This window comes from Heterocephalus glaber, unplaced genomic scaffold (assembly GCF_053883595.1).
Source record: "Heterocephalus glaber isolate CG9 unplaced genomic scaffold, H.glaber_assembly_v1.0 deba00001608, whole genome shotgun sequence".
Classification (NCBI taxonomy): Eukaryota; Metazoa; Chordata; class Mammalia; order Rodentia; family Bathyergidae; genus Heterocephalus; species Heterocephalus glaber.
The window spans coordinates 13833173-13860253 of NW_028258379.1; the positions used below are offsets into that span (position 1 = coordinate 13833173).

Genomic DNA, 27081 nt, shown 5'->3' on the forward strand with positions numbered 1-27081 from the left:
ATTCTTAAGTGAAATAAATAGGACATACATGTGTAAATACCAAATAATTTCTCTGGTGTGAGAAACTGAAAGTGTAAATAAGGATTAAAATGAATAATTGATAGTATGAAATAGGAAGAAAAGGGGTAGGAGAAGTGGGAGGGGTAGGGGAAAGGAAAGAAGGGAAAGGAAAAAATATGAGAAAAGGAAAAAATGGAAACAAAGTCTTTGTAAATAGGAAGGGGTGGAGGGGTTAAAGGGAGGGCAGGGGCATGGGGAAAAAATAAAAACTAAGATACATCACATAAAAGTACAAGTTCCCAATGATGAATGTAAATGTATTGTATATCTAAAATGTACCGATAAAAGAATTAAAAAATAAATAAATAAAATAAAATGAGTATGGAATTTCCACCTAATCCTATACTCCACTGGACAGGACAAGGGGAAGGCTTGGCCTAGTTACGCTTGCTGAGAACATATTCCCAAGAGCTGCAGGAACAGTTCTGGCTTCTTTTAATCCACCTGGTCATGACTGGGATGCAGCTTAGTGGTAAGAGCACTTGTCTAGCATGCCCCAGGTCCTGGGTTCAATTCCCAGCATCACAAAGAAACAAAAGTCAATAAAATCACAGGGTCCTCTGTCTCTTATCCACTAGGACTGGTCCTTCTCAGTCTATTTACGTACATTCTGAAATGAGCTTTTTGAGTGGAAGAAAACAAAGGAAAAGTTACAGCAAGCAGCAGAAACTTCAGAGAACTAAAAATCAGTCCATGGAAGAATGTTACAAATAGGATCATCCTCCTTTACATATGTCACTCCAGGAAAACTGCCAGGAACTGCTCACTCCTCTACACATACTTCCTGCAGATCCTCCGGACTCCTCCTTAAACACATGTCAGTATTTTCATTCTCCTTTATTTCAGGTCTCCTTTTTGCCTCAAGACTTGTAAGTATATTATTTTATATTCTCCAAAATGTATGGCAATATTGTGCCTAGTATTTAATAAGATCCTATTCATCACTAGCTCTATCTCACTTCTGAATAGACATCCTAAAATCTTACATAGTGTTTCTAGCTCTAATTTATATTACTAAAACAAATTTTCTTTGCAATTAAAGGATTTATTAGAATCCCAAATACTCAGGAGGCTGAGACGGGAAGACAGTAGTAAGTTCAAGGCCAGCCTAGGCAATATGTTAAGATCCTGTCTCAGGTGTTAAGATTTTTTTAAAAAGCAAAACACTTTAAAAATTTAGGGAGTACATTGTTTCACTGCCCCCAGTCCTATCAAGGAAACTCAAATCAGAGTTCAGAAATATGCAGAACTGGAGATCTATTCTGTAGAAATCAAAATCTATTACATAAATACCTTTTTTTAAGGTGATAAGTATACTAAGGAGCCTTTTCTAGTAAAGGAATTCTTGAAGCAAACTAAAAATCAGATATAGAGGTTTTGTTCTTTTACAGAACTAGATTTTCCTTTAGGATTTATTGTATGGATAGTTGAGAGCAAGAAGCAGAACAAACAGATAAAAAGCTATCATAAAACAAGACTTCCCTAAAATAGAAAATTTTACTTACCAAGGTTTATTCAGACAAGTGATTTTTTAAAATGGAAGTTTAATTAATACTAGTTAATTGTATTTTCTATTGAGTCTCACTACGTAGTATAATCAGGAGCACATATTTTCTCTGAGATTTAAAAACCACCATTTGTTCAACTATAGATTAACAGATCTCAACTGCAAAATGAGTTGTGCAATCAGAGGTATTCATAGATAAGTATGATTGAATTATAGATGAATAAGCCAACTGAATAAAGTCCATTTATTAAAAGCAAGTAAATAAACTGCTCAATGTTCACAATTACGAAGAATGAACTTTTATATTTTTTCCCACACTCAATTAAGATTTTACATCCTTCCATCATGCGGGGTAGAACTAAATGATCTAAACAAATGTATAATGACTTAAAGTACAACAATTCTAGTGGCATTCTCTTCTTTTTCTTTCATTTTTTGGTTTTTTTGAGACAAGGTCTGGCTTTGTAGTTTAGGTGGCCATTAACTCACTATGTATCCCAGGGCAGCCTCGAACTCACAGAGATCCTCTGGCCTAAGTGTCCTGACTGCTGGGATCACAGGTGTGTGCCACCACACCCAGTCTACTACTGGCATTCCATTAACTCAATGCAAGAAATCAAAAGCTTTCATCCTTGGATTCTTTCTCACAAAAAATTTTACTAAATTTGTCTTGTGAAAGGAGTGCTTTTACTTTTGAAATCAAACATGGAATGATTATGTTTTCCAACTTTAAAAATACAAATAACTTTAAAAAAATGGAAACATCTGAAATAGAATTAAAAGATTTGAGAAAAATAATTTTTAAAACTTGATGTAAAGCTACATCAACAATTTCTTCAGTTCCATAAAACATTAATGAAAGATTACATAATCCCCTGGATTAAAAGGTTTTAAAGAGAACCACAAGAATCTCTTTCAGTTTTCAATACTGGTTTCTCTGTTCTTATATACATAAAAACACATCTACACCAGCCCAGTATGGTAGAGCACACCTGTAATCCCAGCACTCAGAAGGCTGAGGCAGGCGGATCACCTTGAGTTTGAGATCAGCCTGGGTTCATAGCAAGACCCTGACTCAAATAACAATAACAACAAAAAATGATCTAAACCAACTTCATCTAATTTTCAATAGAATACAGACCAAGGGTAGCACAAAACATATACTGTATATTCTTACTGTAACTTTAAATGTAGATTATATTTAGGTTTCTCAAACAAATTTATAACATACACCACATCCAGTTCACTTTCAGGGGAGAAAACCATCAAAACAAAAGCTCCTCCTTAATGTGCAATTTTCTGGGCAGTTAAGTCTCTATCCCAGTGCATTTTGCTGTCAAGCATTATCACTACTTCTCTCTACAAAAACCTAGAAATTTTAAAAAATACCTAGAAATCATATTGCCAGTACCTTAAAAAATGTCTTTACTGGGCCAGGGATTTAGCTCAGTGGTGTTGCTGCCTGCCTCTCAAACACAAGGTCCCAAGTTTGATCCCCAGTACCAAAAAAAAAGTCTTTATATGTTTTGTTTTAATGTAAGGTCAAAAGAAAAAGTTTTAAATACTTTTACTCTCCAAAAACAAAGTACTTTTTTGCTTTTCTCTTTTGAAATGCTTCTTACTTTGCTTATTGTCCACACATGAAATGTTCTCAAACCTGTTCATTTCACTTTTCGTTGTTTACTGTCACTATGTCTGTATAAATTAATGGTTTTTTTCAGACAATGCTTTATAGTACATTGTTTCTTTTTTAAAAGGGGTGAAAAAGAGGGCACAAATGAAACAAAAGCAGACAACATCTGAGAAACACCACTCAATTTCTCTGCCTCAAATTGCCTTAAGTCCTCATGCCAAAGATTCTCAATATCCAAAAAAGTTCCAGAGTCAGAGGCACAACACAATAGTGACAACAACTAACAAAAGATAAGTTAAATCATAGAATAAAGAAATTTAATGGACTAATCACTTCTTGGCCCTTTGACTAAGATCGAGTGAAGAAATTTAATGGACTGTGTTAGCACTTAAGAAATACAACAAAAAGTAGCTTAAATAATAACCCAATCCCTAGATAACAGAGGATTGCTTTTGCTAAACTGCATGGCTCACTTTTTAAACTTTGACTGCAAGAAATGTTTTACTTCGTGACCTAGTACATACATGTATGAGAAGTTTCCCAAAACATTTCCTTACCAAGTGCAATCCTAGTCTATTCTGTTCTGCTTGTGGTAATTTACAAAATTTTATATATTACAAATTAATCTTGATCCACAGTTTAAAAGTAGAGGCTTAAAAAAGGGTATCCTCAGGCTGGAGCTGTGGCTCAGTAGTACAGTACTTGCCTATTATGAAGAAGGCCTGGGTCCCATTCCCAAGACTATCAAAAACAAAGAAACAATAACAAAAAACCTTTTTTGCAATTTTCCTCTACTTGTCTCTTCAGCAGAATGGGCAAGTGTTTTGGGGCTGCTAATTATTATTTTCATTAAAGCAAGTGCTTCTTAAAACGTGGTCTCCTGGCCAACACAAACATCACTTGAGATAAATTCGTGGGCACGACCCAACACCTTAAGCAGACCCCAGGTGAGGCCAACCAATCTGTAGTTTACCAGGCCCTCCAGGTAATTCCAATGTAAGCTAATGTTTGAGAACAACAATATTAAAGAACTCATATCTTTATCCTCCATTTATCAATCCAATACACAGTTCTATGTCCCAATGACTATTCTAAAGCTATGCAAATATTAGCTCATGTAAAAAAAATTTTTAATCCTCAAGTAAAAACTATTAGTATCTTTATTACACAGATGAAAAAAAAATGTAGAGAGGTTAAGTTGCCCGAGCAAAGTGGAACTAGAACTCAAAATTATTTTCAATTTAGCAGGGCATGCCTAACCTTGTCATGAATATCCTCTTTCTGACCAAGTCCCCAGTTCTAATCCTTCAGCTCGGTTACTCCTTTTTTTCCCCTCTCAAATTCCCCATCCTGACAATGTCCTTATTTTCTAGTATTATCGCTGTCGTCCCTAACCAAATTTCTAAAGCACTAAAATGCAAGTCGCTTTACCTTGCAATTAGGACTTTTTCTCTGGTCCTAGATGGCATCTTTGTATTACTTATGAAGCTGAAATCTCTTCTTTTTCTGAAGACCTTAGAATCCATTAGTGACACCACTGTTAATTTCTGGTATCTGTCCTGGCCAGTTTCTACAAGACCACTACTAGTTCTCCCTGAGCAACTCTGTCGCTCCTGAGACCTATCTACTACCCGCCTCCTATGGGGAAGATTACTCCTCCCCTGCCACCTCCATCCCGTTTTGCTTCGGGGAACTTCCAACTTCCCCCCGCTGAACTCTCACCCTCGTCTCTAGCCTGATCTACTCCTAGAGGACGTCTTTCCTGGTGCCCCGGGGAATCTTCAGACCAGGAGCTGCTAGTACAATCTCGGGTCCCAGTCCGGCTTCGGGCGGCGGGTGCCTCGGCGCTGCGGGACTTCCCTTCCAGGTCTCCATTCGTCCGACCCTCCCGAGACCCGCCGCTCCGGCAGGCGCCCTTTTCCTTTGGAGAGCCGTCTTTCTCAGGAGGGTCTCCACCCCGCTAGGCGCCTCTCCACAGACGCCCCCTACTCGGATTCTGGTTGCTGTCACCTCGGACCCTTCCTCTCTCCAAGGGCCACTCCCAGTTTCCTCAGGCCCCCGGCTATCTACACACTATCCGCTCCCGAGCTTCCAGGGTTTCCTCTTTCCTCCGCACCCAAGCTGTCTGAAGTATTCCCAAGTCACCCCGCCCGCAGACTGGTCACCCCGGGTCACCGCCCTCTCTGGGACCCTGGCCGCTCCGTGTTTCCTCAAGCGCTACAGTTCGCACACCCGCCGCCAGTCAGTGCCCCAGTCCGGAGCAGCAGGGCGTCCCAAGGGACCTCCCGGCCCACTTGCTTGGTTCCGGCGCCAGCCTACCTTCCCAGCAGGAACTCTGCCTCCGAGAACCGGGCCATTCTCCCACCAACCCAGTCAGAGCGAACTCGTCCCCGCCTCCGCCCTGGCCCTGGCCCCGACCTGGCCCAGGCCCCCTTCCACCAGCCGCCACCTCCAGAGGGCTGAGCTGCAGTTTCCGGCCCGCGACGGCCTCCACCCCTCAGGGCCGCGTTACTGCACTAACCTGCCGCTGCCCACGACCAACTCCAACGCCTTTGCCACTACCTCGGCCGCCAGGAGCCACCAAGCGCCACCACCTCCCCCATGACAACAGGCCCACCCCCATATCATACTTCCGACCTATCCATTGGACAATGGGGCGGCGGCTTTTTGCTCTGATTGGCTTAATTTACCTGCCGGTCATGGCGTCTTTACCTCCCCTTTTCCTGGACCGGGTATTCGCACCCGCCCGGACCTGGAGCGACCTAGACCAAGCTTTAGTTGTAATTGGTTGGTGACTGGTCTGTCCGAAGTTATGATAGGCTGCTGGAAGTGTCTGTTAAGTTAACTTGCAAGGGATGTGACGGCCACGGTTCTTTACAGTTTATGCACAGTTTGGTTGCGCCGTAGAAAGCTAAAAAGGGGCAGAAGCTCACATTTGAGGTTACCGGGGAAGGGTTAACTCTTTGTTGTGGAGCAGACGCTGTAAACTCTTCAATTTTTACAGCGCCCTACCTACAAGCTGAAGCTAATCTGATGTCATTTTACTCGTATTAGTAACACCTGCGAAACACCAACATCAAAAATTGTGTTTAAGAAGTGTTTCTAACTCCTTGAGAGAAAGGTACCACGTAAACCTTTCCCTTTCTTTTTCTGAGTTCTCAATACGCCCAAGTTCTTTGAAGTTCTTTCCAGGAGTCTAAATGCTAAAAGTCAAAGAGCAGCCCTTTAGTATCAATCGGTCCCCTTCAGTTGCAATACATCGTCAATAAATTTAAGTGTGGTGTTAAAGAGTTCTAGACCCGCTCCTGGATGGCTTCTGCCAAATAACCAGAAAGCAGACAATAATCAACAAGTTTTGAATAAACGGGCCACATTTTACCGTTGTGATGGTCTGAAAATGAGAATTCTACTTCCAACCACCCCCTCCCCTGCTTGGTTTTTATGTTCAGCAATTCTTAAATAGCCCTGTTAGCTGTGTGTCAGATACTTTAAATGCTTGTCTTTTTTTTTCTTTCCTAAACTCTTCCTAGCAGTCTAAATTAGAGCCATGAATGAACTGTGGGGGGTTTTGGTTTTGGTTTTTGTTTTCTCATTTGGCACAATGCACAAGAATAAATGATTGCATTTTTACTCATTGTACTCATTTGGGTACAAATCACAGTAGGCATTTTTGAGAAATCTGGTATTGCTATAAAAACTCTCGCACTCCTAGAAATATATTCACCATTTTCTTTTTTACTTCTTTTCATTTCCACCCACGTTTCCTGTTCCTAAATAAGAAAATGCTGGGGGGAAAAATATTGGCCTAATTGCTCTTTCAATTTCTAAATCAGATTTAAATATACCTTCCTCACAACTCCATCCACAATATGCAAACCCATGGGCCATGAAATGGCGATGGGGGACAGGCATTTCTGGGACACTGTTGAAGAGGCATTCTCTTCACAAGCACCACTTTTATGATTGGGAACTTCCTGTGGGACCAAGAGTCTGGACTTTGGAAATTTTGTACTTTGCCTCTATCGTCTTCCGTCTAACTCTTTGTCCCATATCTCTTCTATTTACTAACCTCTTGTCCTTTGCAGAGCAAGCTTTCAGGATTCTGAAACTATGTTTGTTAGGGGTGGGGGGGACTATTTTCTAGCCTATATTTTTAGTCAAGTTTAAATAAACTACACACTTCTATCACCAGACCAAGTGGAAATTATTCCTCCAGTAACTATACATAAAAAGAAGGTGTCTTTTCCTAGTTATTTTCTGGAACTTTCCTTCCTCTTCTGTCATCCTCACCTTCTAATTTAGAAATAACCTCCCATTCAATTCAGTGACTCACAAAAAATCTGTAAAAAGAAAATGGAAAAGCCAAAATAACGTCAGAGGTGTCTGAATCATTTAGTGGAAGGAAAGATTAGGCACTGCCCACAGTAAGATAGAAGTCAAGACAGAAGGCCTGAGCTAACATCCCATAACAAATGAAGTAACATGCAAAGGTAAAGATGCCCCGTATGTCCTTTTACACAGCCATTTAATATGTCGATGGGAGCTTTCTTCTCTCTAGTCTTGACAGTGTGGTGTACTATCAATTTTAGAGCAAGTTAGAAACAATTAATGTCCTGGCAGATAGGAAACAATAACGTCATAGGAGGGCCTGGTCATGATTATGGTGCTTTGTATAATAATGGCTCTTGCAGAGCCTTAGTGACCAGGTGCCATAGAGAACATAGAATTAGGCTAGTCTCACTAGGAGGACTTGCCATCTAACTTTAGGAACTCGATGAAATTACTCTCACAAAATTTGATGGAAAAATGCCACAAAGATCAGCTATTCATTCTGCTTCATATACTTTTTTTAAAAAAAAAGGTTTTCATAATGCTTTTGCTCATACATTCAGAAACATTTCTATCATTCCCATTCCTTGTAAAAATCAGTTAAGAAAGAAAATGTAAAATAAATAGACACAATACAGTAAGAAGAGGGATACCCTTAAAGAAGGAAGGTTTAAAGGAACATGCTTTGAACTAACAGAAGACTATTGTGTTATCAAAGACTATGTCTTACCAGAGAGATTGTTGTTTGAACTCTACATTTTAATTTTACATGCACAGGGTAACACTATAATGTAATTACTCTATCCAGCTTCTCTTCTTTCCTATGTTGTGTGCTTCTCCCCAACTTTCGGGGGCCACTCTTAGAAAGCAAGAATGCTGGAGTCTGGGAGTCTGCAGCTTTGTGTTGTGTGGTTGGCTCTGCAGGTGGTGCAGATGGTATCTGTTCAGAGCAAGACCAGGATGGCAGGTATATTAAGGGCAAAAAAAAGTAGTCTTTATGAATCCAATTAAGTAGAAAATAGAGGGCTTGAGGAGTGATATGGTATGCCTTGGGGTTTCTTGGGTATAAATGCTACTTTTCCTCCTGTTCTCTCTTCACAATGTCACTTTTCAAGGGAGAGGAATCCAAGTTTCCTTTCATACCTATTTTAGTCCAGAGGGGCAAAATCTCACCAGGGAAAAGCTCTATTTCTTGTCTTTTGACAATACCTCCATATACATGTACTGGCTCAGGGATTCTCTACATAATCACAATTCCTAATGTATTAGAGAAACAAGTAACTGCTGGAGAAGAAAATTGTTCAGAAACCAGACAAGGGACAGAGCTGCCTGCCACTAAGCAGTTGGAGGCAAGCGAAGTACTTGATATTAGGTGGTTTCCTAAATTAGGGATCCTTGAGGCTGACAGGGATGAAGGAATTAGAGATAAGGGAAAGGAAAAAGAAAGGAAAGGAGAAAAGGAAGGGAAGTGGAGGGGAGTGGGAAGGGAAGGGAAGGGAAGGGAAGGGAAGGGGAGAGAGACACACAGAAAAAAGGCCAGGGAAGAAGAGAGGGAGAGAAAAAGAAAAAGAGAAGCTTTGCTACTGTGATAAAAACAGCATGGTACTGGCAAAGAAACAGACCGGAGGATCAGTGGAATAGATTAGAAGATGAAGAAACAACTCCAGACACACTCAGCCACCTCATCTTTGACAAAGGAGCCAACCACCTAATTGGAGGATAGATAGCCTGTTTAATAAATGGTGTTGGAAAACTGGATTTCAACCTGCCAAAGATTAAAACTAGACCCATATCTATCACCGTGTAGTAAACTAAGATGGAAGTGGATTAAAGATTAAAGATTAAAACAGAAACACTAAACTTGCTGGAAGATAAGTTAGGTAGAACTCTTGAAGACATTGGCCTAGGAAAAGACTTTATGAACAAAACCTCAGTAGCAAGGAAACTAGCACAAAGAATCAACACCTGGGATCTCATCTTATTAAAAAGCTTCTGCATTGCAAGAGAAACCACCAACAGAGCTAATAGACAACCTACAGTATGGGAAAAAATTTTTAGCAGCTGTACCTCAGACAAAGGACTACTATCTAGAATATATAAAGAATTGAAAAAAATCAGACCCCCCAAATTCAAAGACCCAATTCAAAAATGGGCATCTGAAATGAACAGACATTTCTCAGACAAAGAAATAAAAGCAGCAAACAAATATATGAAAAAATGTTCAACATCACTGGTCATTTGAGAGATGCAGATGAAAACAACACTGAGATTCCACCTCACCCCAGAAAGAATGGCTGCTATCAAGAAATCAACCAATAACAAATGCTGGCGGGGGAGTGGGGAGAAAGGAACCCTTCTCCATTGTTGGTGGGAGTGTAGACTGGTCCAACCACTTTGGAAATCAGTATGGAGATACCTCAAAGAACTAGAACTAGAGGTCCCATTTGACCCAGCTATTCCCCTTCTGGGTATCTTCCCCAAAGAATTGAAAGAATCATACCACAGTGATACATGTGCATCCATGTTTATAGCGGCACAGTTTGTAATAGCAAAAGCTTGGAAACAGCCCAAGTGCCCATCCACTGGAAATTGGATAAAGAAGATGTGGTTTCTTTATAAAATGGAGTACTACTCAGCCATAAAGAACAAGAAACCAGAGACATTTATAGCTAAATGGATGCATATTGAGCCCATACTCTTAAGTGACATAAATAGGACACACATGTGTAAATACTGAATAGTTCCTCTAGTGTGAGAAACTGAAAATGTAAATAAGGATTAAAATGATTAAAACAAATAATTGATAATTTGAAATAGGAAGAAAAGGCCCAACGGGGTAGGGAAAGTGGAAGGGGAAGGGGAAAGGAAAGAAGGGAAAGGAAAAATTATAAGAAAAGGAAAAAAAGTCTTTGTAAATAGGGAAGGGTGGAGGGGGTGAAGGGAGCACAGGGAATGAGGAAAAGATACATCAAGATACATCGTGTACAGGTACAAGCACCCAATGATAAATGTAAACATGTTGTATACCTAAAATGGACCAATAAAAGAATTTAAGCAAAAAAAAAAAAGAGAGAGAGAGAAGCTTTGGTCCAGGTGAGAAAGATAAAGAAAATCAGAATGAGGGCTGGGGATTTAGCTCAGTGGTTTCGCTGCCTGCTACGCAAGCAGAAGGACCCGAGTTCGATCCCCAGTACCAAAAAAAAAAAAGAAAAGAAAAGAAAAGAAAATCAGAACAAGAGTCCAGGAGCCCACTTGGAGTGCTGAGCCAGCTTAGAGTCCTGCCTCCACCCCTCCCTGGCTGTGGACTTTACCCCAGGTTGCATAATCACACCAGCCAAGTGCAGTCTGCCACTGGTTAAAAGGGGGTAGTGTGCCAGTGCTCTAGCCTATGGGGCTGTTGTTCTACTGCCACCTGGAAATCCTTCCTGAGCTCAAAGCCTTCTGCTTTGGCTGCAGGTCAAGGCTGACAGGGAAGGACGTATTCATACAGCCAGCCATGGAGCATATCATCATAAAGATGACCACTGGCAAAAAAGCTCTGGGAGAAGATATGTTTACCATCCCAATTTGAGGAGCTTCCAATATAAGGAAGTAAGTACTAAGATGCTCTCCATGATGGAACAATCCACTGTGGTTTCAAAGTTCAAGGCTGTTTTATGGATGAGAAGAAGAAGAAAAAAATAACTCAATGGAAGAGGCTATTCTTTCAGGAAGAACCACTTGCTTTTTAATTCCGGGGCTTTTGCTGATTTTTCAATACCACACCATGCCTTCTTACTACTAAATACATTTGTTTTCATCCTCAAGAAAAGTGCATGACCCCCATCCACCTGCCTTGCATTTTATAGGTAAAACAGCTTGAGTGCTTCTAAGATGGATGGGCTCTTAGCTCTTAGTTCTGCCATTGTGCTATTGAAAGGGGCCCCTGGTTACTATCACCGGATCTGTGGGTGGACCAGCCATTCTTCTACAGCAGGGAGTGGACCCTATAAAGTACTTAGCACCAAATAAACTTTTGTCCATCCCTGTTTTACATGTACACAAAGAATTTCCTGGAAACGTGGCTACTCTCCAAGGATTTCTCAGAGTAGAATGCCTTCTAGAATTCCAGTGTCCCCATCACTTGGAACCTCATAAGAAGGTAAACTTGAACTCTCAAATCTAATGTGTTTTTTTTTTTTAAACTTGGCTCTACCATTTTCTAATTGTGTGACTTTGGCAAAGTTGATTCATCTGTCTCAGCTTCAGTTTCTTTATCTACAAAGTACGATGTGCATTAACTTATTTATTTATTTATTTATTTATTTATTACTGGGATCAAACTCAGGACCTTGTGCTTGCAAGGCAGGTACAGTGCCACTGAGCTAAATCCCCAGCCCAACTTTTAAATTTAAAAAAAAATTTTTTTTATATATCAAATTACCCCCACACGCATATCCAAGTAGCCTAAAGCTACATTTATTATCTCGAAGTTCCTGTGGGTCTTAAATCCTGCCTCAGTTTAGCTGAATCCTCTAGCTTTTGGTCCCTCACAAAGTTGCAGTACTTTCAAGTCTCAGTTGGGATGGATGTGCTTTTTAGTGCACTCACATGGTCCTTGGCAGAATTCAGTTTCTTACTGGCTTTAGACTAAGGTCTTAGTTCCTCAGAGGAACCGTTGGCAGAAGGCCTCCCTCAGGGCCTTGTCTTGTAGGCCTATTCATAGAGCATGACACAACACAGCAGCTTACTTCATCAGGGCAAGCAAGAAAGAAGGCCAGCCAGAGAAAGAGGTCAGAGGATTTTATAATCCAAAAGAAGTGACATTTCATCACTTTGTCACATTCTCTTAGAAGTAAGCCATTAGGTCCAGCTTATACTCAAGAAGAGGGGTTACCCAAGGATGTAAATACCAGCAGGAGGAACACCACTAGACACTATTTTAAAAGCAACCCCTTTAGGATTGTAACAGTATAATACCTACTTGTTGGGCTCATTTAAAAATTAAATGAGAGAATATGTTCAATACAGGACCAGTATATTATATAATCTATAACTGGCATATATAACTAATATTGCCATTAATACTATTATTGAATGTATATAATGGCTGGTTTCCTCTCCTAACTACTAGAAGGAAAACTTTTATGAGGAGTAAATGAGATAATATGTGTAATTCGGGCCTGAAACATAGTAAGTGCTCAATAACCATTAATTATTGACATTATTGTATGTTATCTGATTGTCTTGCCAAACTATAGAAGAAAAATGTCACGAACTCTGGCAACTCTGGTAACTTTTTAAGTTTGGTCTTATTTCCACTTATGGCCCATTTTTCCATAAGTACCTGGGGTTTATAGAATATGATCAACAAACCACAACCCAATCTAATTTCTACCTGCCCTATAATAAGAAGGGGATGCCCCAAACCCTCAAGGCAGGTTAATTAGAGCGGCACCTCCTATTCACAGCAGAGTACAAGCCTGGCTTCCATTCTTTCAAAAGAAGCTGGTCACTGTGTAGTCTAAGTCAGTCCTCCACTGAGCATGAGAGGAAAAGAAATCCTACAGGGGCTCTTCAGACAAGAAAAGGGCATCTAAGAGAAGGCTTCCACACCTGGGTTGGAAGTAATAAGAACTATGAGACTGAATAAAGAACAACTTTGCAATTAAAAAGTTGGGGGAAGAGAGTCTAGTTTGCAACATGATTGCTAAGAGGTTGGAGTGACCCAGCAGTGCTAGATGCAAGCTGACTTCCTTATAAGGGAGGATATTGAGGATTGGCATGTAGCCAGGGAAAATGAGGAACTATAATTAAGGAAACCCCATTATTTTGGCTTTGAGTCATTTCTCAGGACTCACCCATGATTACTATATAAAACAGATAGGCGGGTACCCTCTTGAAATATAAATGATTTTTAACCAAAAATTCTGCAACCAACCAATAAACAAACAAACAAAAAACCCTCTGCTACTTGGGAAGCTGAGGCAGGAAAATTATGAAAACTGGGCAACTGCCCAAACTGGGCAATTTAGCAAGATCCTGCCTCAAAATAAAATTTAAACTGAGCATGGTGGTGTGCACTTGTAATCCCAGTACTCAAGAAGCTGAGGCAGAAGGATCACCATGAAGTTGAGGCCAGCCTGGTCCACACAATGAGTTCAAGTCCAGCCTGAACTACATAGCGAGAACCTATCTCCAAAAAACATTTTTATATGTGTTAAAAAGGGCTGGGGGGCCAGGGATTTAGCTCAGTGGTTCCGCTGCCTGCCTCGAAAGTGCAAGGACACGAGTTCGATCCCTGGTACCAAAAAAAAAAAAAAAAAGGGCTGGGGATGTAGCTCAGTGGTAGAGGACTTGCCTCACCCCCCCAAGGCTCAATCCCCAGTACCAAAACCAAAACATCCAGCTCCAAGGTCATCTTCTCTAGTAGCACCTGCTGTGGTGCTACACGTTGGAGCTTAATAAATAGTCACAGATAATAATGACTTACATCTCTGGCTCCAAATCAAGTCACTGGTGCAGCTGTGATTTAAAGAAGACCATTGATTTTCTGAGATGCACTAACCCTGGCCCCCTTTCCTCCTGACACATTCCCAAATATTACCACATTAATGCTCAGAAAGACTCAAAGTAGAAGTTGCAGGCAAAATTCCAAGAGAGTAAACAGAAGGTATGTACCAATAGTAAGTTCCTCTTCCGGTGACTTTTGTCTTCTCTCTTTCCAATTCTGTTTCCTCTGTGTTTGAGACAGAGGAGACTTGTAAGTTTCAATACCTCTTAATAACCCAAGTCCTCTGTCTGGCCTTTGGAAGGCTGGCTGATTTTAGAAGGGAAAGAAGAGGTCTAACTACACAATAGGGTTGTGTATTTATTTATTTATTCAGCCCTTTCCTATACCACAACCAGAGCAGCAGCCATTTCACTTAACCCTCAGGAAGTGCATTTAGAGGCAGGCTTTCTTTCTTTTCCTGTTAGTTTCCTGCAAAGGACATCAGTGTCTTTGTCAGTCCAGCAGCAGTTAAGAAGGATGTTGCCGAAGTGGAGACAGACTAATATATTTCCTATCACAGATCCAGACTATTCTAAGGGCTTGGAGAATTGGACCTGGTTGTGAAAAATAGAAGAACCTGATTTTATAATTGTTTCCCTGGTGCCATCTTCCTCCATTAAAACTCTCTCTAGTGGGATAACAATAATTATGTCTTCCACTTGAGTAGAATTTGACACTGTCGGAAAGTAGCATCACATTGTATAGAAGCAGAGCTGAGACACTACCACAATTGGCATAGCCTGGTAATTACATTGGAGGGTTAATATGAGAGGTAACTTGGGGTTTGTTTAACTTTGTTTGTTTTCTGGAAATCTTAGAAATCACATACGTTTACCCTAAGTTGGACTGCATTTGCTGGCTCCCACTCATCTTACAAATCACCTTTAAAGTTACTATTATAGGGGAGGTCTCCTGGCACCCCCTCTCCCAGCCACCATTTGGTTTTGTGCCCATTAATACACAATGTGCTTCCACTTTGGATACATACATCCCAAGGATAAACTTGTGTGCCCATCCTGCAGTGCATCAGCACTGGGATAACCAGTGGCTTGGCCATTAGTAGATCGCTAGATATTTAGTAAATGAATGAATAAATCAGGAATTGTCTCTAGGAGCAGCTTTGCCATTTGACACAATCATTTATTTTTGGCTGGTGCTCTGGGAGTTATAAAAAAAAGCATGTCCTAATTATCATATCGTGATCACCAGTAGTTATAGTAATTAGTAGGTAAAAGCACAATAGTGTAGTAAGACTAAATAAAGCTCTCCACTGGTATATGTAGGCCATCCCTGCACTCTGAATTTGGGATCCCACTGCCTACCTCTGTTGGACTCCTGTGGACAGGGACATTCCTTTGGGAAATTCTGTACAAAGTCACCAACACTGGGAACAGAGAGAGCTCAGTTTCTTGCAAACCAGTAAACACTCTGGTCTGAAATTAAAGAACCTGGCCTTCTGCAACTTTTCTTTCAGGCTCTGAGATGGATTTCCCAATCAAGGATCTGAGCTGAATCACCCCTCCTCCATGGAAAACAAGTCAGCTCCCTCAGGGCGGGTGATGGAAATAGACTCGCCTTGCTAATCTCCACCACCCTGTGAGACTAAAGTTCACCGCCATGGCCCTCTCCCTGGGAATAAAAGAGCAACCCAGGAGAAAAGTCACCTCAGTCTTTTTCTCCCATCCTTCCCAAGAAATGGTCTTTCTTCCTCTTTCTTCTGGGTAGATGAGGATGGAGAGGAAGAGGAACCAGAGGGCAAAGTACTTTGACAGATGGGGGAGGGAAGAATGGACATGGGGAAATCAGAATTGGAAATGAAGGATAACAAGAAGATTCCCTGGAGATTCTTCAACAGTTCCCACATACAGGACAGCTAAGGCACAACCCAGTTGCCAAGACACTGAAGAACCCAAAAATGCAGTCAGTGGAAGGTGATGACAGCTAAGAAGCAGGCAAATCTGATACACTGGCTCCTATAAAGAGCTATGCCCTGTAGGAGAGCTACAAACTGCTTAAGTGAAGAGAGGGAGTGGCCATCCAGTGTGAGACCTTGAATCAGGAGGCCCACACTATTTCCAGCTCAGTCACCAGTTTAAGCTGGGGGACCTCCAAGCAAAAGATGAATGTCAGAGATTGGCTTAATCAGCTGCCTATGGGATGGGCAAATATTTCCAGGATGCTTTGAAATCTCTAGATGAAAGGAAATTCCAGGAAAAGCTGTCATTACTTTGAGCACTGATCATAGGGGAGCCAGAGCATCTTTGAGCTCCTGTATTGGAATCAGAGGCTGCAGTAGTTTTATCTTGGGTGGACCAGTCCTGAGGGATCTGTTTTCTAATAGTATCAATTAAGAACAGGGTCAGTGGTGAGGTCCCTGAAGAATATAATCAAAAATCTCACTACCAGAGTATAGAAATTTCCAACCAAGGTCCAAAACGCTTTCTGTGCAGATCAATTCTGGCCAGACCTAACTTGCCTAGACAGATGATGTGCAAGCTATGATCTGATAATACCTCTTCTCTCTTTTCTCTTCTCTTCTCTTCTCTTCTCTTCTCTTCTCTTCTCTTCTCTCCTCTCCTCTCGTCTCCTCTCCTCTCCTCTCCCCTCCTCTCCTTTCCTCTCTTCTCTTCTCTTCTCCTATTCTCTTCTCCTATTCTCTTCTTTCTCTCTTTCTCTCTCTCCCTCTTTGTTTCTTTTTTTCAGTACCAGGGATCAAACTCAGGACCTTGCCCTTTCGAGGCAGGCTTGGAGACACTGAGCTAAATCCCTGCCCCCCCTTCTTGAGACAGGGTCATGGTGATCCTCCTGCCTCAGCCTCCTGAGTGCTGGGATTACAAGCATGAGCCACTATGCCTGGTTCTCCTGTCCTTTTTTGCCTTTACACATACATAAGCCTACTTAAAAATAGTGGTGCAGGGTGCCGGGGATGTAGCTCAGTGGTTCCGCCTCCTGCCTCGCAAGCGCAAGGTCCCAAGTTCGATCCCCAGTACCAAAAAAAAAAAAAAAAAAGTGGTGCATGCTCCTGTAGTCCCAATACTTAGGAGGCTGAGGCAGGAGGATTGCTTGAGCCTGAATTGGAGGCCACATTAGGCAATTTATTAAAAAACCTGTCTCAGGGCTGGGGATTTAGCTCAGTGTTTCTGGTGCCTGCCTCGAAAGTGCAAGATTCCAAGTTCGATCCCCAGTACCAAAAAAACCCAAACCAAAACAACAAAAAACCTGTCTCAAAATAAAACAAAACAAACTACTCTGACTTGCTGAAGGATACAAGGAAATTCCAAAATGATCACCCTAAGTATGGCCCCCTATTTTCAGAAGATCAGCCTTAAAAAAAAATAAAAGGAACATGATATGCTTAAGCCAAATCCTTTTTCGTTCTAATTGCCAAGTACATGACCCTGGTATTCTCCTTCTCTATTTATCCCCTTGTATACTATACCTTGTACAAAGTGGACAAAACTATCTAGCCGATGCAGAATAGATTACCTGATAAAGTTAGAGCTGCTTGTAAACAATGAAAAATCTCAGGTACTTTCACTGCAGTCCTTCTTCTGCTCTCATGAACCATCTGTATTGTCATTCCAAAGGAAAACATTTATCATTGAGCTCTTGAGTGAAAGTATATATCGCTTCCTGGTCTCTTCAAAACTACCAGAGTAACTAGACTCAGAACAGACCTTTAATCCATGCCTGTGACAAGTTCTTACCTGTTCTGAATGACCTAGGCAGCAGTTATCCGAGATCACAAACATCAGAGAACACATACGATTTTTCTGCCCTTGCACAAAGTGGACAAAACTATCTAGCTGATACAGAATAGATCACTGATAAAGTTAGAGCTGCTCAAAAACAATGAAAAATCTCAAGGGTAGGCATATAACTTCTAAGGCAAGCTCTTGAGGGAGAGCTGACCTAAGTCTCTAGTATCATAAATGGCATGGATAAATAAAATCAACATGAACTCATGTCTCAAATCCTCACATCCTAGGATTTCAATGTCACTTGCAAACCTCCAATAGAGATAAGCTTATGGACCCCCCCCCAAAAAAATTTGCTTCATACCGTAGGTAATAACTGCATGGAACTCATATTCAGAAAGAGAAGGAAATCAAAATACAGGAAAGATCAGAGAAAAATTTATGAATTGCAGAATCTTACATGAATCTTCCTGTGTGAATCCTGAACTCACCATTTTTCAACCCTGGTCCTATGTGGGAATCCCAAGTTCCTCTTCCAGTTTCAGGAATTCCAATTCAGTAAGTTGAAGTAGGGTCCAGGCGTCTGTATTATATTTTGGCCAAGCTCCCCCAAGTCATCCCCATTATAACCAGCTTTGAGGATCACTGAGTAACCTTTCCTCCAAGGTAAGAGATTGTTGGATAGATCATAGGTCTGATCCAGCCTAGTAATCCCTATAATCCTAATTGTCAAACTGCTTGGTTGGTGAATGACAGCCCAGAGACACATATAGCTGGTGTCCTTGTGACACAGGAAAAAAACTCCAGAGCAGCCATTAGATTCCGAATACACAGATCAAATTAAGTATAATAGTCTGCTCCGTGGTTCATGTAGAATCTTTTCCAAGACCTGTGAGTCTTTTCCACCTCAGATATGAATCAGCTGGACCTATTAGAAACAAAGTAGTACTTTTGGAAGGAAATACTCAGATTTGCTTACCAGAATGAGGTGTATACTTCTTTATATATTTCTTTCATAGCTCTTTTTGTGCTGTTTAACACAGTAATAGATGTTCATTTATTCAGTAAATATTTACTGATTTTAAATTAGATATGTACTCCAGGCCAACAAATTTTTGCTAAGCATATAAATAAGTAAATAAGACAGTAGTAAAACAGATCAGACTAGGATGTCCCTATCCTTTATGCAACAGACTCTTAAAAACTATTATTTTGTCATAGTACCTGGAGACAATGGAAAACTCATTCCAGGAAACTGCTTAAGAGTCAATTTTTACCTTGTTAGGAACACAGAATTTAAGTTGGTTTTTTTTTGGCACCAGGGATCGAACTTGGGACCTTGTGCTTATGAGGCAGGCGGTGGAACCACTGAGCTAAATTCCTGGTCCAGAATTTAAGTTCTTTAGAAGACAGAGCTCAATTGATGCTAAGAACAACTGCAAAAGGGGTGTGGACCTTTTCTTCTCAAATGTACCTATAAGTGAAGGATAAAAGGATGAGAACTGTGTTTAGGGCTCATCTGTCCTGAATGACCTAAGCAGTACTCATCCCTAGTCACAATCATCATAGGCACAATGTGATTTTTCTGCTATTAAATAGTACCTTGAGTATAATTAGTGTTCAGTGTTTTTGAATGAATGAAACTTGAATTCCAGTTCTGTCACTGTGTACCTTTGTACAAGTCATAGAATTCATGACTCTCACCTTCCTCATGATTGAGACAACAGCTACTTGTCTACATTCTATATGATTAGAAATTACATGTTTTGGACCAGGAATTTAGCTCAGTGGTTCTGGCTCCTGCCTTGCAAGCGCAAGGTCCCGAGTTCGATCCCCAGTACCAAAAAAACAAAAAACAAAACAGAAATTACATGTTTTAAGAGTTATTGGTATATCAAATATTGTGAAATAAACCTAAAAATGGCAACACACACACACACACAAAAAGAGTTATTGGCATTGTGGCTGGCATACTGCACGAACCTGACAAATGGTGGTGGTACACAGTTGTTATTCTGAGAGCAGATAATCACAAATTCCTAGAAACAATCTTATATGGTCAAACTGACACCTAGTGGTACAATTTTAGAATATATACTCAAAGTAGATTTAATTGCTGGTTTGAAACTTAAATTGGGAATGAGTCGAAACTAACGGAGCCCCCGCTCCACATGAATAACAGTATTTAATCCTCATCAGTGATTTTCAGCTCAGGCTACATATTACAATGACTTGGGAAACTTTTAAAACTAATATTCAGATTTTAAAATTATTATCTCCCCGCTAATGTTTGGATTTTGTCTTCAGAGGTTCTGATTTAACTTGGAGGTATGGTTCAGGATGTAACATTTTTAAAAAGAGTAATTTTAATATACATCAGGATTGAGAATCGTTGCAACAGACCCATGAGATAATTATTTTTCTCATTTTTTTCTTTGTCAGAAAATATATTTATTATTGATAGTGAGTAAAGTAAATGTTAGAGGCTGCATAAATCAAGGTTCCTTTTATATTTATAAAAATGTCTTATTTCATTTGTAATCATAAACATCATTCCAGTAAAAGAGGAACATTTTCTCTCCTTTTTCTCTTACTTGCATGACCACCATAATAAGTTAAAATGAAATGGCTCTTAGTCAAAGAAAAGGAAGAAAGAGGAAATGAGTAAGACACAGCCTAGGCAATTCCATACAGCACTTTTTCCTGGGGCTCTGTGTTTTTCTGCTCCTTCCTCTCCCTACTCCAATTAGCTCAGCCTCCCCACCTGCTCCCAGCTTTGTTAGAGGTGAAGCCACCAAAAGGTGGAGCCTGGTGTGAAAAGACACATCATATGGTCAGTAGAAGTGGAATAGAAAGTACAAAAAGGTGGAGAGCACTGCCCTTCTTTTTTATTTTTTCATAAATTGGGTTTACTGGAACAGAACAGTGTCCTTTGATGACTGATTCCTGATCTAGACCTTGGCTTCTCAAACTATTGTTGATCAAAATATGATATGATTCTGTTGAATTCATTTTCGGGTGCTTCTCTTTAGTGGTCTTCTCTTTTTAAGTGTATTATTTTCTTACTCAGAAAAAAAGTGTTCCACTTCTGGAATTAAAGTTTTGCATGTTCTAAAGTTGATTTTATCCTCCCTTCTCCAGCATGCTCTGTTTGGCATGATTAACCAGTGCATGTACTGGTTAGCCAGAGCAGAGCAGCTGAGGGTCTGGTGGGTGTCCTCACGGTAACACTGGAGGATTTTGGCCTGCAGATCAGCACAGACCGGATGATAATCATACCGCTTGAACTTTGCTTCTACTTCTTCAGCAGCTTTCTGATACTGCTCAGTGGTAACTTTGTAGAACTCTGAACTCCTCTCCTCCAGTCTAGCCAGCTGCTCTTTGTAGAACGCATCCTGCTTCTTTATCATTCGGTCTTTCTCTTCCAGCTGCTTAGCCAAGTGGTTTGCCTTCGAGCGTTCTTCTTCATTTGATATCCTCTCTCGAAGGATAGCTCTGGTTAACTGCTCATTGGCTGCAGCCCTCTCTCGGTCTAGGTCCTTGCTTTTCTTTAGTTGTTTCTGATTCTCAGATTCCTTCTTGGCTTGCTCCAATGCCAGTTCTTCAGCCACTCTTCTTTTCAATTCTTCATCAGAAACTGAGGCACCATAAATACCAGAATACCGCTGAGACTTCGAACCAGATGGGGAGGATTCCTTCATTCGATCAATTACATTTTCTGACAGCCGGATGCCCTTCACCACGGTGATGTTCTCATTCTCGTCCGCCTCGAAGGTGACCTGGCAGGTGCTGGCGGCCCCGCCCATGGCTCCTGCCTCTGTCCTGCAGAGTCCTATCGCGGACCCACGAGCACCTCAGGGCCTGTGCACACGCGCATGGAGGACGGGACACTTCCCTTGCCCAGGGGGAGCAAGGCCACGACCTCAAGAAGCAAGGAGAAGCTATTTTTCTCATTTGACAAATGATGAAAGTAAAACTTGGGGGCTGGGGATATAGCATGGTAGAGCACTTGCTTAGTATGGTTGAGGCTCGGGTTTCAATCCCCAGCACACATACTCACAAAACTCCAAAATTCAGAAGGATAAGGTAATTTCTACAAAGTCTTATAGTAGGAGGAGGAAATTTGAACTTGAGTCTATAATTTTCCCCCAGTCACATGGTCTGGTTTTGAAGATCTCATGTGCCCCACTTAGCTTTTGCTTGGAGGAGGCTCAACTCAAGGGCATTTGGAAGTGAACTACCAGGACTTGTGAACTGAAGCTTTGCAAATACAGTAAGCCCTTGATTTACAAACATTCAAGTTTTGAACTTTCACCAGGGTACTGTATTAAGATTCACTGTTCAGATTACAAATGAATCCAATTTACGAATGTTCTCTCAGAGAGAAACTCGTTTGTAAGGCGGGGACTTACTGTAACAGCTTTGAGTTATAGGGCAGTGTGGTCCAGTGAAAAACCTGATTTAAACTGCTGATGGGTAAATTAATAGTATGAGACTGATTCTGAACTGAATAGTTACAAGATACAGCAGACTTGACTTACAAACTTGATCGGTCCCGAGGGCTGGTTGTAAGTCAAGTTGGTTGTAAGTCAATACAGCTGAGATCTGGATGTTTCCCTGGGTACACACTATAGATAACAAGAGGCAAATGAATCTTCCATTAACCTAATTAACCTAAGTTGTTTGTATGTCAGGCTGGTCATAACTTGAAGGTCCACTATAAATTTAAAGTTCCTTTTCTTTGTGAGATCATGGAGATGTTAAAGTCTTAACACAGATTAAATTAATTATTGAGCTGATTATACTGCTGCCATTTGTTTGGCCAAAAGCAGTTGAGGTCATTAGGTATTCTCAAGTAAGGAAAATGAAAGGGTCCAAATCCTAACCTCTGAGGCTGTTTGCTGAATTGGCCTCCCACAAATATCCTCAGAGGGCAGATAATCTTAAAAGACTCTAGGAATCACAAATCTATTCCAAATCCACCCTGTAGAAACTGTCTCTCAGTGCAGGTATGGAAAATTATCGGGGCCTCACCTGGTCAGTGACAAAGGCTGCAGCATCTCATAGAGATGAACAGGATCTAGGCTATTGTCCACCAAGTCCTGGCTCAATTAAAATTATTTCCCTAAATTTTATGAGAATACTTCCTTGATTGGTGTTGGGAAGCATATGGAAGCAGTTGAGGATGCTAAGGTTCAGCCAAGTAACATTTTAGAAACATCTAAAAATCTTTGATTGACGGTCACACACTGTCAGCCTGAGGTCTGACTCTGGTCCAGAGATGTTTTTGGCACAGTATTAGTTTACAATATTTGAAATATTTTTCAATCAATTGCAAGTATTTAACCCTGGACAGATTTCATCGAATAACCTAGGGTTTTGTCATGAGATATAATGCAGAGAACTTCATGGTCTAGATCACCAGTGTATCCCCAGAGGCTAGAACAGTGCCTGTTGAGTGAGTTGGGGTTTTGTTTGTTTTGTCTTGCTTTATTTTAAGGTGAGATCTTGCATGCTAGGCAAATGCTCTCTACTGAGCTACACCTCCAGCCTAGCAACTTATTTCTTTTTTTTTTTTTGGTACTGGACATTGATTGAACTCAAGATTTTCCCACTGAGCTATAGCCCCAACCTTTTTATTAAGACAGGGTCTCACTGCCAGGGATTTAGCTCAGCGGTTCCTTCGCCTGCCTCAAAAGTGCAAGGTCCCAAGTTCGATCCCCAGTACAAAAAAAAAAAGACAGGGTCTCACTAAGTTGCCCAGGTGGGCTTCAAACTTGCAATCTTCCTACCTCAGTTTCCCAGAGTGGTGGGGTTATACATGTGCACTATTGCACCTGGCTAAGCTATTACTCTTTATTGTTGAATAATATACTGTTATAGGAATATGCCACATTTTATTTATCCATTCATCAGTTTGGGCTGCTTTTGCTTGACTATTACAAATAATGCTGCTGTGAACATTTATGTTATTTAGATTTCTGACATTATCTCAGAAGAAAATTACCCATTGTATATTTCTGTGTTAAAAGCAATAATTTAATAATTTACTTTAAAATCTGCCATAATTTTTAAAATTTCTGCTTTAGCACTTCATTTAAAAAAATATAGCTGGAGTCTGAGAAAAATCAGAGTGACCAGTTTGCACTTTATCTCTGAAAGACTTTGTAACTGTCTTCAACAAAACAAGTCCATTTTATCCGACTAAGCAACAAATCCCTCAAAGTCAGAAAAACTGTCTCATACTTCCTGGTATATCCATGATGATTATTAGTACTGGTTCTTGGTACATGTACAATGACAATATAGATCAAGAAATGATGAGGCAGGGTGGGAGAATCAAGTGATAACCAGTTGAAGGTTGTGGGAGGGAGGGAATTAATTCTAACACAAGTGATTTCCTTGTGAACCTTAGCCCACAATTTACTTTTTTGGGAGGGGGGTAGACTTTAAACTCACTATGTAGTCTAAGCTGGCCTCGAACTTGCAACAATCCTGGCCTCAGTCTCCCAAGTGCTGGGATTATACAGGTATGTGCCACCACACCTGGCCCCACAATTTACTCTTTATCTGTGATTATCCCTTGATCTGGTCTTCGGACATGGCTCACTTAGAGATGCTAACTCAGAATATCTAAACTCAGAGAAACGTAAATCTTGGTTGAAAAATGGACAATTTCTCTAGATTCTAAGAAAAAGTCAGCATTGTGTTTTCCTGACATGCTGGGGCAAACTGAAGCTTCCTTTTACAGCAGGATAGGGGTCAGTCACTCACCTCATCAATCTGTGGAGTTAATGAAGGTAGAAAAAAGGAAGAGAATAGAGACACTCCAAGAGAATCAGCCATAAAGGAAGGTAAGGCCCTTTAGAAAGGATTTGTGGACTTATGGAATATTTTGTAGTCATAACATTTTGTTAATATGCATAGATTAGCAAAAACATGAGAGCATGGAGAATGGATGCCAGCTTGTCTATTGTGAAAAGAGAAGTGAATCACTTTGGAAATAGGAGAGGAAAAAGGAGCTCTCCTGGATCTCTGCCAAGCTCATTCCTCCCTCCAGCCCTCTCTCGTGTCCTTTCCATCACCTGGAAAGTCCTCCCTCCTTCCCTCCGCTTATCCCAGGTCCAACAAAAGTTCCCTCATTCCAAACTCCACTGCCCTCCTCCCTGGTACTCCTTTAGCACATCCATCGTGTGCCACACAATTCCCACTAGACTAAGCATATTGTCTTGAAAGATTCTTGTATGTGTGTCTTATAAAACCCCTTGTAAACTCCTCAAGCACAAGGACCAGTTCTTCTGCTGCTGCTGCTGCTGCTATGTCTCCCACAGTGGTGATGCCCTAAGAGACCCTCTGTGTGGCCTTGCTGGCTGGCTGGCAAGAGAGTTCAGTTCAGCTCTCTTGTTCTTGCCAGCAATGCAAAGAGTACACAATAAAGTCCTTTCACTATTAAATGGCAAATTCAAAGATAGAGGGGCTGAGAAAGTACTTGGACAGAATTATTCATTGTTTTGAATGCCTCATGAGATCCAGATCCCAGAATTCTCAGGTTAGATGTGGAAACAGATGGAATGTGTAAAGTAAAAAATAAAAAGACATGATACTCTTAAGTGAAATAAATAGGACACACATGTGTAAATACTGAATGGTTTCTCTAGTGTGAGAAAGCGAAAATGTAAATAAGGACTAAAAGGTATAATAGATAATGTGAAATAGGAAGAAAAGGGCAAAGGAGAAGGGGAAGTGGGAGGGGTAGGGGAAAGGAAAAAGGGAATGGAATTAATATGGGAAAATGAAAAAATGGAAACAAAGTCTTTGTAAATAGGGAGGGATGGAGGGGTTGAAGGGAGGGCAGGGGAAGGGGAAAAAAAATAAGAACCAGCAGAGATTATGTAAAGGTGCAAATTTCCAATGATGAATGTCATTATATTGTATACCTAAAATGTACCAATAAAATTAATTTTTAAAAAAGACATGAGTTCCATGAGTCAAGAAAGGGGAAGATTGTCTGTTATGCATAAATGGATATTCCCCAAAGGCCCCACCCCACCCCGTTTCATAGCTGCTAGGAGTTCATAGAGGAAAATATTGCTTTTTATTTTTCAATAAGAGTGCCAACAGAAAAGAAACGCAATAGGGAGAAGAAAATGGGAGAGGGGCTCCACACTGACATTATTTTCACTGTTGATGTTTCTATGCCCTTTAGGGTGTAAATAGCAATAGATACTTAGGAAAAAAAGCTGAATTCATACTACTTTGAATTCTGGGCCTCTCCTTCTCTATGGTTATTTTTTAAGTATCATGTACTCTTACAGATTCCCATCTTATGAAAGCTTGCAGCTGCTCCACAGTGCTTAAATTTCATAAGCATTAAATATACTGAAGCTCATGTGAATTGCTAATTGTTAAGCCTTGGGAAACTGCAGAGTTATTTCTCAGGAATTTAAATGTGTTCACACCCACCCACTCAGTATGAAGGGAAAATTATTGTATTGGCTTTGCTGCTGTTTTGGAATAATCCGTGACATGGTTCCACATTGCCTAACAGTCCCTGTGACATGCCTTCCACACTGCCCTGTGGACTGCACTTGAAGAATTTCCTCTAGAATGAGACTAGACATGCAGATTTTTCTAAAAAGTGAGAGACCAGCCTTGCAGATTAAAAAAAAAAAAAAGTCACCTAAGCTGTTTCTTTATTAGACAAATAGGATTCTAGTTTAGGCTCCAGAGGACAATTTGTATGGCTTTGTAAATGATGAGTTTTTCAACATTTTTACTTCTACTCTAATAAATTTGGAGCTCTGACTCATATTTAATATATGATTTTTCAGGGGTATGGAAAAATATCCTGTTACCAAATGTGATGTCAGTCTTCTTTAATTTTCTATGTAAATACTACACATTAAGAAATCAAGTCCAGGGAGGGATTTAGCTCAGTGGTTCTGCCACCTGCCTTGCAAGCGCAAGGTCCCAAGTTCAATCCCTGGTACCAAAAATAATAATAAAAAAATAAAAATAAATCAAGTCCAGGGCCAAGGATGTAGCCCAGCAGCGCCGTGGCTACCTGGAAAGCACAAGGTCCTGAGTTCAATCCCCGGTACTGAGAATAAAAAAAAAAGAAAAGAAATCAAGTCCACAGTTAAATAATTTTTCTTTATAAACAGTGACAAGATTGTACAATATCAGTGAAGAGACAGAATGGACCTGGTCCACTGCTGCCTGTGTCTTGGAGCAAGAGCAGCATTCAGCCTAGAGATGAGCACCTTTCCTTTCAGAGAAGACTTGATGCTAGAAAAAATCTTCTTTCTGATTATTTACTCAG

At 40.6% G+C, this 27081-nt stretch overlaps 1 protein-coding gene, 1 long non-coding RNA gene and 1 pseudogene across 32 annotated transcripts in view; 1 reads left to right on the forward strand and 2 right to left on the reverse strand.

Annotated features, from left to right (window-relative positions):
• Numb (NUMB endocytic adaptor protein) overlaps positions 1 to 5834 on the reverse strand; it is a 149800-nt gene extending 143966 nt beyond the window's left edge. For 10 of the 31 annotated variants that reach the window (XM_087195386.1, XM_013067349.3, XM_021246810.2 and 7 more), the window contains exon 1: positions 5722 to 5828. Coding sequence is in view for 8 of the 31 variants with exons in the window: in XM_087195395.1 (XP_087051521.1) it covers positions 5722 to 5823 (102 nt within the window). In the remaining 23 variants the exon portion in view is untranslated. Of the gene's footprint in view, positions 1 to 4631; positions 4660 to 5519; positions 5652 to 5721 lie in introns of those variants that run through there. The other 21 variants (XM_087195393.1, XM_087195385.1, XM_087195390.1 and 18 more) reach the window with 13 other exon arrangements.
• A 4570-nt stretch (positions 5835 to 10404) lies between these two features.
• Positions 10405 to 19277, forward strand: LOC110346303 (uncharacterized). The gene is made up of 3 exons (XR_002390244.2): positions 10405 to 11120; positions 11576 to 11670; positions 15536 to 19277. It is a non-coding gene; the product is annotated as an uncharacterized LOC110346303 (long non-coding RNA).
• Positions 19278 to 20867: 1590 nt separating this feature from the next.
• LOC101713020 (MICOS complex subunit MIC19 pseudogene) lies at positions 20868 to 21612 on the reverse strand (annotated as a pseudogene).
• Positions 21613 to 27081: the final 5469 nt, after the last annotated feature.